Source organism: Lynx canadensis, chromosome C1 (genome assembly GCF_007474595.2).
Source record: "Lynx canadensis isolate LIC74 chromosome C1, mLynCan4.pri.v2, whole genome shotgun sequence".
NCBI classification, from domain to species: Eukaryota; Metazoa; Chordata; class Mammalia; order Carnivora; family Felidae; genus Lynx; species Lynx canadensis.
The window spans coordinates 63,037,514-63,053,646 of NC_044310.1; the positions used below are offsets into that span (position 1 = coordinate 63,037,514).

The window sequence follows — 16,133 nt, forward strand, 5'->3', positions numbered from 1 at the left end:
GTAGCGATATCATGATCAGCAGTGTATTCCGTATTGCTGCTCTTCCCTACTCTCTTGCCTGTACTTCTTAGAATCACTGTTCAATTATTATTTTTTTTAACGTTTATTTATTTTTGAGACAGAGAGAGACAGAGCATGAATGGGGGAGGGTCAGAGAGAGGGAGACACAGAATCTGAAGCACAGAATCTGTCAGCACAGAGCCCGATGCGGGGCTTGAACTCACGGACCGCGAGATCATGACCCGAGCCTAAGTCGGCCGCTTAACTGACAGAGCCACCCAGGTGCCCCAAATATGCAGGAGTATTATTAACTATAGTCACCATGCTGTCCATTACATCCTCATGACTTATTTAGTGTACAACTGGAGGTTTGTGCCTTTGACCTCCTTCTTCCATTTTGCCCACCCCCTGCCTCTGGCAGCCCCTCGTCTATTCTCTGTGTCTATGAGCTTGGTTTTTTCTTTGTTTTTAGATTCCACATATCAGTGAGATCTTTGTTGACTTTCTTTGCGTGACTTATTAGAAGTTCTTAATTTAAATGTAGATCCTAGTTTATGCTTTTTCCTTTATAGTGGTTGTTGTATCCTGCATAAGAAGTCTTTACCTACCCCAATGTCTTGACTGTACCCGTGGGATTTTAATTTATGGAGATGACTAAGTGATGACATAGGCTGATGTTATTAAAAGAAGATTTTTATTACTTACGATTTCTGAGAGAGGGGAGCTTGCAACATGGGGTCACATGGGGAAGTACCAGCGTTGGTCAGGAGCCAAAGGAATGAGGGGAGAATATCACAAAAGCCTTTATTACTACAGGAGTGAGAAGTTGTTAGGTGGAAATGTCCCCTATTAGGTAGAAAGTAAAAACACAAATGTTGGAGTTTGTGGTTGTAGGGTTTGTAATATGATTTCTGTGCACCCACAAAAACCAGACCATGGGAGAGATATAGGCAACTTTGGCCATTAGTTGGCCCTGTGATTAATGTATGTCAAATCATCAATTATAAAATTTCTAAAAGTTGACAAACTTAAAAAAAAAAAAAAACGGTGCCTGGGTGGCTCAGTCATTTATGCATCTGACTCTTTAGCTCAGGTCATGATCTCATGGTTTGTGAGACTGACCTCTGTGTCTAGCTTTGTGCTCACAGTGTAGAGCCTGCTTGCAATTCTCCCCCTTTCTGCTCCTCTCCCACATGCACACACTTTCTCTCCCTTAAAATAAAGAAACTTAAATAACTTAGTTAGAACACCCAAGGTAGTAAAGAAATTCTTCTTTCATATATTCCAGATGTTTTATTGTTTCACTTTTTTGTATTTAGATCTGTAATCCATTTGGAATTGATATTTCTATGTGGTTTGAGGAAGGGGGCCACATTTCCTTTTTTTTCATACAGATTCATAATCTTGTTGGTATCATTTATAGAAAAGACTATCATTTCCCCATTACTCTATAGTCAGCCTTTGTCATAAGTCAAATGCTTGGGTTAAATCATACGTTTGGGTCTATTTCTAGACTCTGTCCCATTGGTCCTTCTCTCTGTCCTTGTGCTAATGCCACAGTTTTTTTTAATTGCTCTAACTTTATTATAATCTGATATTCATTAGAGTTAATCCTTCCACCTTGTTCTTCAAGGGCAAATTGGTATTTTTGGAAGATATTCTCCTTTGGTAATAGGGATGAAAGTTGTCTTCTGTTTGGTGACTATTACTTATTTTTAATCTTCTGAGCATGAGGTAACTTGTTTTGGGGCTAATAACATTTATTTTGGTATTTCTTCTTAATTGGCTCATATGGTCACTGAACAGTCCAGGTATTGTGCAATAAGGATATAGGTCAGAAGACTACAAAAAGAAACAGTGCTATATCAGGTACATTATATCATAATGTGATATCCGGAAACCCCTTGTCTGTATTGGTAGATTTGTCCATTCAGAAAAATTCTTCATTTCCCCAGGTTTAGTACCACTGTTTTGTTCTAGGGATAGTATAATTTGATTTATAAAAAGTTCATTTATAAAATTTTGAATGCTAATATTGCTTTACCTTGAAAAACTATAATTAATTTGGACAACTAGAATTACGGAAATTGTTTTACTTGCACAAACAGGAACCGGTGAGGGAAATTTGTCATTCCGTAGCTATCTGGGAGGTTTGGATGAAGCTTTTCAAATATCATCTTGCCACAAATACCCTTTGTGCCTTTTTCAGTTAATCTTAGTCTCTTGGTACCGTTCAGGATTGAACTGTATCTCCTGTCACTACTGTAGGTTAAGCTGGACCCAAAGGGCTGAAGTAGAAATGAAAGTTGGACACAATGAGATGAACTCTCCTCATTGTCAGACTTTCTGGAAACTAGTGCACTAGGCTTATGATGGGTCAGTAATTGTAACTATCGTCTATATTGTCTATGCTGAGTAGGTTCATATATAAAAATGTATGAATATGATCAGTGTAGAATATTCAAGAGGAAAACCCATTCTTATATTGTGTATTTATGGTGTCCACATTTATCTTAATAGGTTAATGCAGCTGAATCAAAGATAACAAATTTAATATACCTAAAACATACCTTGGAACTTGTGGATCCTTTAAAGGTAACTTTAGCTGTATATTGTACAAAACATGTCTAGCATCAGTTTTTAAAAAAACTTTTTGTCTCCAAATAATTTCAAATTTAGATAAAGTTGCAAGAATAGTATAATAAATTTCCATATTCTCTCCTTACTCACACAACAGACACTACCAATTGTTATACTTATCATTACTCTTACTGAACTATTTGAAAATTACAGTACCTAAATACTAAAGTGTAGATCTCTGAGAACAAAGATGTTTTCTTAAATAAACATGGTGTAATTAAAAAAAATAGGATATTTAACATTGATCCAATACTATTATGTGTACAATATGTTCAAAATTTTCTAATTGTTTTAATAATATTTTTAATGGATTTCTTTTCTTGGTACAGGGTCAATCCCAAGACCATGCATTGTATTTACTGTCATGTTTCTTTATACATTTTTAAATTAAAAGTTTCTCATCCTTTCTTTGTCACGATATTAACATTCTAAAGAGTGGCAGTTGTTTATAGAATATTCCTCAATTTGTGTGTATGGTTATTTTCTCATGATTAAATTTAGCTTGTACATATTCAGCAGTAATACTTTATGGGAAAAGTTGTACCTTTCTTAGTACATCACATCAGGAGGCACGTGATACCATTCCACATTCTGGTGATATGAACTTTGATCAATTCACTGTGAAGTTATTAATCTATGGAGAGATACTTTGAGACTATATCAATATCCTGTTCACTTGATTTTAGTATTTATTTCTAACTCTTACTTGAAGTACCTCTGATGTGATTTTTTAACAAATACTATATTTTAAATACTAAAATGTGCAAAACTTGTTTTTAAACATATATTTATTTAAATAATCTCTACACCCAGTGTGGGGCTCAAATGCACAACCCTCAGTTCAGGAGTCTCATGCTTTACCAGCTGAGCCAGCCAGGCACCCCTGTGCAAAACATTTTTAAAAATTAAGGTGACAAAGAAGAACTGCTTTTTTAAAGAAAAAATAATGGAAAATGTGGAAGAATTTTGTTATAGAGTTCATTCTAATAAATACTATATAATGAAAACAATTTGGCAAAAGTTTTAAAAAATGTTGCCATCTTTCTTAGAATGAAAGAAGTATAATAAATCATCCCCCACAATTGATAGATTTGATAAAACACAAATTTTAAGCTTTGACATGTCAAAGGCAAAGTAAAGGCCAAAGAAAATTAGGAAACAGTCTCTTTAACAAATGGTGCTGGGAGAGCTGGACAGCAACATGCAGAAGAATGAAACTAGACTACTTTCTTACACCATTCACAAAAACAAACTCAAAATGGATAAATGACCTGAATGTGAGACACGAAACCATCAAAACCCTAGAGGAGAAAGCAGAAAACCTCTCTGACCTCAGCCGCAGCAATTTCTTACTTGACACATCCCCAAAGGCAAGGGAATTAAAAGCAAAAATGAACTATTGGGACCTCATGAAGAAAAAAGTTCCGCACTGCAAAGGAAACAGTCAACAAAACTAAAAGGCAACCGACAGAATGGGAAAAGATATTTGCAAATGACATATCGGACAAAGGGCTAGTATCCAAAATCTATAAAGAGCTCACCAGACTCCACACCCAAAAAAACAAATAATCCAGTGAAGAAATGGGCAGAAGACACGAATAGACACTTCTCTAAAGAAGACATCCAGGTGGCCAACAGGCACATGAAAAGATGCTCAACATCACTCCTCATCAGGGAGATACAAATCAAAACCACACTGAGATATCACCTCATGCCAGTCAGAGTGGCTAAAATGAACAAGTCAGGAGACTATAGATGCTGGAGAGGATGTGGAGAAACGGGAACCCTCTTGCACTGTTGGTGGGAATACAAACTGGTGCAGCCGCTCTGGAAAACAGTGTGGAGGTTCCTCAAAAAATTAAAAATAGATCTACCCTATGACCCAGCAATAGCACTGCTAGGAATTGACCCAAGGGATACAGGAGTGCTGATGCATAGGGGCACTTGTACCCCAATGTTTGTAGCAGCACTTTCAACAATAGCCAAATTATGGAAAGAGCCTAAATGTCTATCAACTGATGAATGGATAAAGAAATTGTGGTTTATATACACAATGGAATACTATGTGGCAATGAGAAAGAATGAAATGTGGCCTTTTATAGCAACGTGGATGGAACTGGAGAGTGATATGCTAAGTGAAATAAGCCAGGCAGAGAAAGACAGATACCATATGTGTTCACTCTTATGTGGATCCTGAGAAACTTAACAGAAGACAATGGGGGTGGGGAAGGAGAAAAAAAAAGTTAGAGAGGGAGGCAAATCATAAGAGACTCTTAAAAACTGAGAACCAACTGAAGGTTGTTGGGGGGTAGGAGGGAGGGGAGGGTGGGTGATGGGTATTGAGGGGGGCACCTGTTGGGATGAGCACTGGGTGTTGTATGGAAACCAATTTAACAATAAATTTCATATTTAAAAAAATAAAATAAAAACTTTTCATGGTGTAAAAATAGGAAAAATTTATAACAGACAAAATATTACTTTCTGTCATAAAACTCATGTAATTTCATAAGAGAATACTGGAATACCAATAGAAATATGCAAAATGCTCCTAAAATGGAAATCAAAGGGGTTAATAAATAGTACCAAAAATATTCAACCTCAATATTAGTCAAAGAAATACAAATTAAAGTCATTTTTTATATATCAAAAAAACAAAGGTTTATTTTTCCTTTAATTGATACAACTTAACTGCTAATGAGAGAATAGTAAAACATACAGCTTCATAGACAGCTGGTAGGAGTACAAATTGTACATACTTCACAAGGAAGTTTTTCAACATCTATCTTTTGATGCTGTTATACTACTAGAAATCTGTACAAAAGAACTCCTAAGAAATATTGACCAAGATTTATGCCCAGTTATGGTCATTGCAGCATTATTTATATTAGTGAGAAATTATAAGTAGCATACAACTCCAGAATTAAGGGAAGAGACTTTTCTAGAGGGTGAAATATGACTTATTAAAAATTTATACTATTAAAAGTTTCTCTTTTTTTAACATTTATTTTTGAGAGAGAGAGACAGAATATGAGCACGGGAGGGGCAGAGAGAAAGGAAGACCCCAGCACAGACCCTGACGTGGGGCTCGAACTCACAACCTGAGATCATGACCTGAGCTGAAGTTGGCCCTTAACCAACTGAGCCACCCAGGTGCCCCTTATTAAAAGTTTCTAATGCTTGTGATGCAGTATTAAGTAGGGGAGAAAAGGAGTATGAAATGATATAAAGATTTTTTATTTGAAGAAGTGACAGGAAATATACCATCATGTTTTGATTATTTATTTGGAAGAATGGTAGAAGTAATTTAAATGTTTTTCTTTATGCTTTTATGAGTTTTGCAGTTTTTGAAAGTATTTAAATATTTTCTATTCATAAGCAAAAGTTATTACTGCCATTGCCTTATAGCAAACTAAAATAGGTAAAAGTCAGGTTAACTATGTTTTCTTCTTTTTTCTGTTTATTCAAATAGTGACCACTTACAGTTTCCATTAAGCAAAATTAGATCCCTGCTTTTTCCATATAATAATGGAGAATTCTGGGGCGCCTGGGTAGCTCAGTCAGTTAAGTGTCTGACTTCGGCTCAGGTCATGATCTCGCCATTCCCAAGTTCCAGCCTCGCATCCGGCTCTGTACTGACAGCTCAGAGCCTGGAGCCTGTTAACAGATTCTGTGTCTCTCTCTCTGTCCCTCCCCCACTCACACACACACACTCTCCCTCTTTCTCTCTCTCTCTCAAAAATAAACATTAAAAAAATTAGAAAGAATGGAGAAATTGCTCTTTATAAATATGTAAAGCACTTTTTTAGTTTAATGCATATTTAAAACGCAGATTTTAGAATTATATGTAGAGTACTCTAAATGTACAATGATAGTGGGTGCCTGGGTGGCTCAGTCGGTTAAGCGTCTGACTCTTGATTTCTCATCAGGCCAGGATCTCACTATTGGGGAGATCAAGCCCAGTGATGGCATCTAGCTGTACCCTAACAGTGCAGAGCTTGCTTGGGATTCCCTCTGTCTTTTTTTGCCCCTCCCTTGCTTGTGCTCATGCCCTCCCTCTCAAAAATAAACTTAAAAAAATAAATAAATATACAGTGATAGCTATTTAAGTACCTACCTCTAAAAAGTACTTGAATGCTAACAATTAGTTAACAGATAAGAAAAATTAAAGTCATAATAGTAAAGCAGTAGATCCCCTTTATTAGCCAGGTGTTCTTTATCTGAAAATAAGAAAGATACCATTTATCCTCACCCACATACCTAAATTATCTATTATGGGTACACACATGAGAAGATGAAGCCAGAAAGTCAAGAAAGCCCTTGGTAAACTGTAAAGTTGTAAACAAATATAAAATGATATGTTTGAATAGTGTCATAATTCATTGTTTTTAATTATCTTTATTTTATTTTTTAACAGATTGCTCTGAAGAACTGTAACACACCTTTATTAAGAGCTTACTGTGGTTCCTTAGAAGATAAGAGGTCTTTGTCACTCAGCTGTTAATAAAATATCCATGCTAATTACTCCTTTCTTGCTGATCATAACTGATGTTAAAGACTCTAATTGTAATCTATAGAGCAATTACTTGAAATCTGGTTAACAGTACCTTTAAGCTATTCATCAAAGTTCTAATTATACATTACATCTTATAAATACCCATAAATAAGGAAACAGCACGTTGAGTATTTTTGTTAATGGAAGATTGGAATGTTATTAAAAATTGAAATCATACACAATTTTAATAATTTTTTTAGCCATTCTACATGGAAAGACTTGCAAATATGAAAATATATTCTTTTGTAAACCAAAAAGGCCCAATGTAACCAAAAAATAGTAGATATAAATGTTGAATAAGATCTAAATACAGTTTAATTTTAATATTGTTTTTAGCAATGGTGCCTTGATTCTTGACCAAAAAGACTTGTGATAGTAAGAACTGTTATTTTATTGATTCAGGATTCACATCTTTTGTGAGTCACAAATTGAAGTTAATAATAAAACAGAATTACAAATAAAATACAGAGCAGACTAAAACAAAAGGTTAGGAAAATAGATGTTATCAGACTTTTGGTTTTCATGATCACTGCAGTTAATTACTGATTATTGTGAGGTTCTGTTACACTGTCTTACAGTATGTGTTTAGTGCTGCCAGCTGAGGGCATGGACCATGCATTTAATTCTTCTTTGAATCTGTGCACCTGACACATTGATTGATACATGGTATATAAGTAAATGTTTATTGAGTCAATGAACATGATGCCAGAATAACAGTTCTTAGTGGACATATTTTATACTCACAGGCATAGTCAATGTAAATAATTTGGAAGAGCTTTTTCTTAACAGTTGTAGAATTATTCTTGGTGGCTTCCTGTTATTTTTTTTTTGTAATGTTTATTTATTTTTGAAGGAGAGAGAGACAGAGTGTGAGTGGGGGAGGGGCAGAGAGAGAGAGAGAGACAGACAGACAGACAGACAGACAGAATCTGAAGCAGGCTCCAGGCTCCGAGCTGTCAGCACAGAGCCCGACCTGGGGCTCAAACTCACAAACCGTGAGATCATGACCTGAGATGAAGTCGAACGCTCAACCTATTGAGCCACCCAGGCGCCCCCACTTCCTGTTACTTTAAAAGACTGATCTTGATTAACAAAATATTTTAAAATTGATATAGCCACAGTTCTAACTTACATGTGTGTATGTTTTATTTTCAAAAACATTTTTAACACATTTCAAGAAAATATATTACTTGTTACATTTGAAATTATTTCAAGAAAATATATCATTAACTGTGACTCAGGTTATAAATTAAAATAATTGTTTGACTTAATTGCCTTTAATATTCTTTTTTAGGTTTGGAATCATACTTGAAAAGATTAAAACCATAATTAATGATGATGCAAGATACATGAAAGGATGCCTAAACATGAGGACTCAGAAGTGCTATGCAGTGAGATCCAACATAAATGAATTTCTTGACATTGCTAGAAGAACATATACAGAGATTGTAGATGACATAGCAGGTAATTTAGTTACTTCAGCATATTTTTCTGTTTTTTTTAGAAATTAAACCTTTTTAGGACATGCTGTGCTTTTCTGCTGGTGATAACTAGCCATACATATTTTTAATTAAATTTTTGTTACCAAAACAGATAAGGCTAACACATATTATCATTTAAAATATATTAAAATATGATTATGAAAGTAAATATCTTTAAGTGTTATAATATGTCTGTTCTTCAAACTTAAATATAGATTTTCTTCAAACTTAGAGTTACCTGAAAATTAGGAGATGTTTGTTTACCTTCATATAGCACTGTGTATAAATTACATGAAAAGTGCAGGCTGTCAGTATGAAGTGGTTTCAGAGGAAGAGCTATATTTGTCTAGAAGAGGTGGCATTTGAGCAAGTACAGTAATTCAGTAAGCAAATTTGTGGAGTTTCTTATAAATATAGGAAAATTCTGTTTGGGGTACTAGGACTACATAGTAAACAAGACCAAGTCCTGGTCCTCATGGAGATTATATTATAGTAGTGGATACAGACAATAAAGAAACACACACATACACACATGTTTGTGTATAATAGGTATACATAGAGATACGTATATCAGCCACATAGATCATATAATATCACAAGGGTATAAGATATATGAGAAAAATATAACAAGTTAGAGGGGTCAAGAGAGTGACTGGATATGGAAGCATAGAGGATGGGAATGTTTTAGTAGATAGCATAGCCGAGAAAGGAATTCCATCTACTGGTAGTGGTACAGACCAAATGACAAAAGCTAAGGAAATCTCAAGGGATAAGGAAGGCAATTGGTTAGGATGGAATAGGGCATTCCTTGACAAAACTAAGGTACCAGAATTTAGTCTTTGAAGGCTGGGAGTTTGGATGGAGCGATGGAGACAGGGAGGCCATTTTAAACTATTACAAGTTAACAACTTAGAGTGATAGCAATGTATATGAGAAGAGAGAAATGCAAAAGGTGAAGGAAGAAATTACAAGTTAATAATTGAGTAGGTATAGCAATGGTAAAGGGAAATGTAGCTATTGGTGCTGATTGAAATTTCTAGCCTGAGAGTGGTTGTATGACTGAGAAGAGCAGGAAGTTTGTTGGGAGGAACTATTTTTGAGGAATAAAGATGTTAATTTTCACAAGTAATGTTCAAAGCATTAATGGTCATCAAGTTAAAAATATATGAGCCCAGCATTACCTTGATTCTAAAACCAGACAAAGACCCCTCCACAAAGGAGAATTACAGACTAATCTCCCTGATGAACATGGATGCAAAAGTTCTCAACGAGATATAGCAAACTGAATCTAGCAATACATTAAAAGAATTATTTACCATGATCAAGTGGGATTTATTCCTGGGCTATAGGGGTGGTTCAGTATCTGCAAATCAATCAACATGATACATCACATTAATGAAAGAAAGGATAAGAACTACATGATCCTCTCACTAGATGCAGAAAAAGCGTTTGAAAAAATACAGCACTCTTTCTTGATGAAAACCCTCAAGAAAGCAGAGATAAAAGGGACATACCTCAAGGTCATAAAGGCTATATACGAAAGACCCACTGCTAATAACATCCTCAATGGAAAAACTGAGAGCTTTCCCCCTAAGGTCAGGAACATGACAGGAATGTCCACTCTCACCACTGTTGTTCAACATAGTGTTGGAAGTCCTAGTGTCAGCAATCCGGCAACACAAAGAAACAAAATGCATCCAAATCAGCAAGGAAGAAGTCAAACTTTCGCTATTTGCAGGTGACGTGATACTCTATGTGAAAACCCAAAAAATTCCACCCCAAACTGCTAAAATTGATATATAAATCTAGCAAAGTCACAGGATATAAAATCAGTGTACAGAAATAGGTTGCATTTATATACACTAATAATGACGCAGCAGAAAGAGAAATAAAGGAATTGATCCCATTTACAATTGCACCGAAAACCATACAATATGTAGGAATAAACCTAATCAAAGAGATAAAAGCTGAAAACTATAGAAAGCTTATAGAAGAAGTTGAAGAGGACACAAAGAAATGGAAAACATCCTATGCTCATGGGTTGGAAGAACAAATATTGTTAAAATGTTGATAGGTCCAAAGCAATCTACACGTTGAATGCAATCCCTATCAAAATAACACCAGTATTCTTCATAGAACTAGAACAAGTCATTCTAAAATTTGTATCGAACCAGAAAAGGCCCCAAATAGCCAAAGTAATGTTGAAAACCAAACCTGGAGGCATCACAATCCTGGACTTCAAGATGTATTACAATGCTGTAATCATCAAGACAGTACAGTACTGTCATAAAAACAGACACATAGATCAATGGAACAGACTGGAGAACCCAGAAATGTACCCACAAATGTGTGGCCAACTAATCTTCAACAAAGCAGGAAAGAGTATTGAATGGAAAAAAGAGTCTCTTCAGCAAATAGTGTTGGGAAAACTGGACAATGACATGCAGAAGAATGAACTTGGACCACTTTCTTAAACCATACACCAAAATAAATTCAAAATGAATGAAAGACCTAAATGTAAGACAAGAAACCATCAAAATCCTAGAGGAGAAAGCAAGCAACGACCTCTTTGACCTTGGCTGAAGCAACTTCTTACTACAGAGGTCTCCAGAGGCAAGGGAACAAAAGCAAAAATGAACTTTTGGGACCTCATTAAGATAAAAGTCTTCTGGATAGCAAAGGAAACAATCGACAAAACTAAAAGGTAACCTATGGAATGGGAGAAGATATTTACAAATGACATATCAGATAAAGGGTTGGTATCCAAAATCTGTAAAGAACTTATAAAACTCCCCACTCAAAAAATAATCCAGTGAAGAACTGGGCAAAAGACATGAACACACACTTTTCTAAAGAAGAAATCCAGATGGCTAACAGACACATTAAAAGATGCTCAATATCACTCATCATCAGGGAAATACAAATCAAAACCACAATGAGATACCACCTCACTCCTGTTAGAATGGCTAAAATAAACAACTCAGGCAATAACAGATGTTGACAAGGATGTGGACAAAGGGGAACCCTCTTGCACTGCTGATGAGAATGCAAACTGGTGCAGCCTCTCTGGAAAATAGTATGGAGGTTCCTCAAAAAATTAAAAATAGAGCATGCTATGACCCAGCAATTGCACTACTAGCTTTTTACCAATAGGATACAAAAATGCTGATTTGAAGGGGCACATGCACCCCAATGTTTATACCAGTGCTATCAACAATAGCCAAAGTATGGAAAGAGCCCAAATGTCCATCAACTGATGAATGGATAATGAAGATATGGGGTATGTACAGTTGGGGGGGGGGGTGGGGAATATTACTTGGCAATCAAAAAGAATGAAATCTGCCATTTGCAACAATGTGGATGGAGCTAGAATGTATTATGCTAAGCGAAATAAGTTAATTAGAGAAAGATAAATATATGATTTCACTCATATGTAGAATTTAAGAAACAAAAATGAACATAGGGGAAGGGAAGGAAAAATCATATAAAAACAGAAAGGGAGGCCAACCGTAAAAGACTTTTAGTATGGAGAATAAACTAAGGGCTGCTGGAGGGAAGTGGGTGGGGGATGAGCTAAATGGGTGATAGACATTAAGGAGGGCATTTGTTGCGATGCACACTGGGTGTTATATGTAAAGAATGAATCACTAAGTTCTATTCCTGAAGCCATTATGACACTATATGTTAAAAACTTGTATTTAAATTAAAAATACACAAACACACACACATATATATGTGCGTATATATATATATGCATACACATAACTCTGTGGTGAGTTTGAAGTTGATAGGAAGATTTTGATTTTTTAGGAATTTTATTTGTCACATCACCCATTTTTTTGAAATATTTTGTTTTGCAAAATATGTTCTGTAGAGAGAATTTCTTACTGTGAAATAATGATTGTTATAATTTATATGATTCTCTTCCTTTTCAAAAAAGTTGATAAATAAAAAAGAATAAAAAATCTAATATTCTAATACAGAAAGTATAAAATAGTTTTATTTTTTATTTTAATTTTTAGTTTTTTACTTCCAAAGTACCTATCAAAATGTCTACCTTTGTACTACCAAATTTTTTCTTAAAAGAATGCTTAAATATATGTTAGACATTAAATATCTTTATATATAAGTTTAAGAGTAGTAAGACCTTCATATTTATATATAAAATAATAAGAAAATGTGATTTCTTTAAACAGAAAGAGTAATTTTCTTATTAAAATTCTTTTTGTTTTTCCTGTTTCTGGTCACTAGGAATGATTTCGCAGCTCGCAGAAAAATACAGTCTTCCTTTAAGGACAAGTTTTAGCTCTGCTCGAGGATTTTTCATCCAGATGACTACAGATTGTGCAGCCCTTCCCAATAATCAACTTCCTTCAGAGTTTATTAAGGTTCATTTTAGCATTTTGGCTAGTAAATTGTTGTTTCTGATTTTGCAGAATTAAATTTTACATATTTTCAGACATTCTTTGAATTTTACATGTCAAGTTTCTGAATGTTCTGTATATTGCTTCTACTCCTGTCAACTCACCTAACAGTTATATATTAATCTAAGAGTGAGGTAGAAATTTTTTATTTATTTGTTTATTTATTTATTTATTTATTTAAAAAAAATTTTTTTTTCAACGTTTATTTATTTTTGGGACAGAGAGACAGAGCATAAATGGGGGAGGGGCAGAGAGAGAGGGAGACACAGAATCGGAAACAGGCTCCAGGCTCTGAGCCATCAGCCCAGAGCCCGACGCGGGGCTTGAACTCGCGGACCGCGAGATCGTGACCTGGCTGAAGTCAGATGCTTAACCGACTGCGCCACCCAGGTGCCCCTTTATTTGTTTATTTTTGAGAAAGACCAAACAGTGCATTCCACAGTTCTGGAAGCTTGATATGTATAAAAAAGGAAAATGAAAAAAAGAAAGTCCAAGGATATTTTTGATCAAAGGAATTTGGAAAATATTGTACCATCTCCTGTTTTAGGTAGTTCTTAGTGCATATTTGCCTATTAAAGGTTTAAAAATCCTGAAGTAAAGAAATCTGCTTAACTTTTTAAAATCCAGTATTGCCAAACCTTTGCACCAGGAAAATATTTTTTCCTAAATACACATTAACTTCCCCATGATACACCAGTTTAGGAAAGTCTAACCCACTCTAATTGTGCTTTCTCTGCTCCCAGGGGGTAACTTTTGGCAAAAACAAACCATTTAACTTCTAGGGTTTTTAAATACAACACTGTAATACTAAATAATGTGGGATAGATGAAGTAAAGAATGGGTGGAGACAGTAATGGGGTTAGAGCTTGAGTGAGGTTCAAATGCAGGGCAAGGGCTAAGATGGGTGAGAGATGGAGTGAAAGTTACATCTGTCATGCATGTTGTTTGGTGATAAGATGTACTGTTTAACATTTCTACATGACTATTTTAATTTTAAGACCTGTAAAAATAGTTGTGCCAGAATAGACTAGGTTAAAAAATCCTGCTTTAACTTTAAAAGTGATCTTTTCTTTTTTGCAGACATTATTTGAGAGTTTCTTTGTGATGCTTTGTCGTAAAAGTTAAAGTGATTAACCTAAATACCTGTACAGTTTAAAATCTGTAGGTTTTATTTTATAGGAGTGTACACATATCTTGACATTTGTTTTTTCATTTCCTAGCAGATATCTAAAGTGAAAAATTCTTATACCTTTACATCAACAGATTTAATTAAAATGAATGAAAGATGTCAGGAGTCTTTGAGAGAGATCTATCACATGACTTATATGTAAGCACATTTGAAATTTTTGAATATTAAATTGGTTAATTTGAGGCATTATGATAAATTTCATTAGTTGGCTTTTTGTCTGATTGCAGAAAATTATAAAATTATGAATGTTAGCAAAGAAAGATCATTTCCTGGAAGAACAAGTAAAACGTTTAAAGTCTGTCACTGTGATTGGGATCACTCAGCCTCATAGAAGATTCAGGCAAATCTAATTGCAATATATATATATATATATATACACACACACACACACACACACACATATATATGTATATATATATGTAACTGATAACTTCTGTAGTATGCATTGCACCATGATGTAGAATTTGACACATCATGGGCTTATCTTGGGCTTGATTCAGTTTATTCTTTTCCTATGGTATGTAAGCCCTCAACTTCTCACGGCATGCATATATATATTACAATAGTGTCAATCTCTTGCTGTTCGTGAAACAGTAGCAATACAGATAGAAATAATAAATAGATCATTCATGGGGAAGGGAGGCAAAAAAATTGATCACTCATTGTTGGTGACCTGAAATGATAAAGACAAATATTGGACTTTCAAAACAATTTTAGGGCATAGAGCACAGAAATTATGGATATAGTAGCTTTGGGGAGCATATTTCTTCTTGTAAGGGAAAAACTTTTTTTTTTTTAAGTAATCTCTATACCCAACATGAGGCATGAACTCACAACCCTGACACCAAGAGTCACATGTTCTACCAACTGAGCCAGTTATGCCCTCCAAGGAAAACCTTGTATATTATATCACAGTATAATAACTTTCCCATATAAAAGCTTAAATAATTATGTTGTTAGGGTGTGTGTATGTTGGCGGGGGTGGCGAGAGAGAAAGAGAGGGGAAAATATGTAACTTTTGTGTTGAATTTCACATTTGCAAGAACACAAAATTATTAGCAGGTGGGATCTGTTGTTGTATAGTGAGGGCTTGTTTGACTATAAAAATAATTTTATTAATAAAAATTCATTTTATTCATATGTAATAACCAATAATTTCAAAAACATAGTGTTAATCCACCAGAAGATGCATTCTTTTTTTAAACATTTTAAAACTGTTTATTTTTTTTTTTTTTTAATTTTTTTTCAACGTTTATTTTTTTATTTTTGGGACAGAGAGAGACAGAGCATGAACGGGGGAGGGGCAGAGAGAGAGGGAGACACAGAATCGGAAACAGGCTACAGGCTCTGAGCCATCAGCCCAGAGCCTGACGCGGGGCTCGAACTCACGGACCGCGAGATCATGACCTGGCTGAAGTCGGACGCTTAACCGACTGCGCCACCTAGGCGCCCCTGTTTGTTTATTTTTGAGAGACAGAGAACAAGCACAAACAGGAGAGGGACAGAGAGAAGAAAGAATCCCAAGCAGGCACTGACATGACGCTCGATCACACAAACAGTGGGATCATGACCTGAGCTGAAATCAAGAGTTAAAACTACTCTTGTAGCTGACTCTTGTAGACTGAGCCACCAGGTGCCCACAGAAGATGCATTCTTGCTACTAAGTGCTGTGAACTCAAGGAACTTCAATTTCTTAATTTCTAAAATGAGGCAAAAGAACAGTAGACTTTACCTATAGTGTACAACTGAACTGTGAATGTTATGTTAGCAATGAATTTATTGTTTTACAATTATATTGTATGTCCCTTTTTAAAAGCATTACCTGACTTACCAAACATATTCTTTCA

The 16,133-nt window shown here is 35.1% G+C and overlaps 1 protein-coding gene across 1 annotated transcript in view; it reads left to right on the forward strand.

The window, feature by feature from the left end:
* Positions 1 to 16,133, forward strand: part of MSH4 (mutS homolog 4) — a 93,860-nt gene that overhangs the window by 56,611 nt on the left and 21,116 nt on the right. The window contains exons 9-13 of the mRNA XM_030326872.1: positions 2,521 to 2,595; positions 7,055 to 7,119; positions 8,487 to 8,656; positions 12,925 to 13,061; positions 14,321 to 14,424. Of these exons, the coding sequence (XP_030182732.1) occupies positions 2,521 to 2,595; positions 7,055 to 7,119; positions 8,487 to 8,656; positions 12,925 to 13,061; positions 14,321 to 14,424 (551 nt within the window). The remainder of the gene's footprint in view (positions 1 to 2,520; positions 2,596 to 7,054; positions 7,120 to 8,486; positions 8,657 to 12,924; positions 13,062 to 14,320; positions 14,425 to 16,133) is intronic.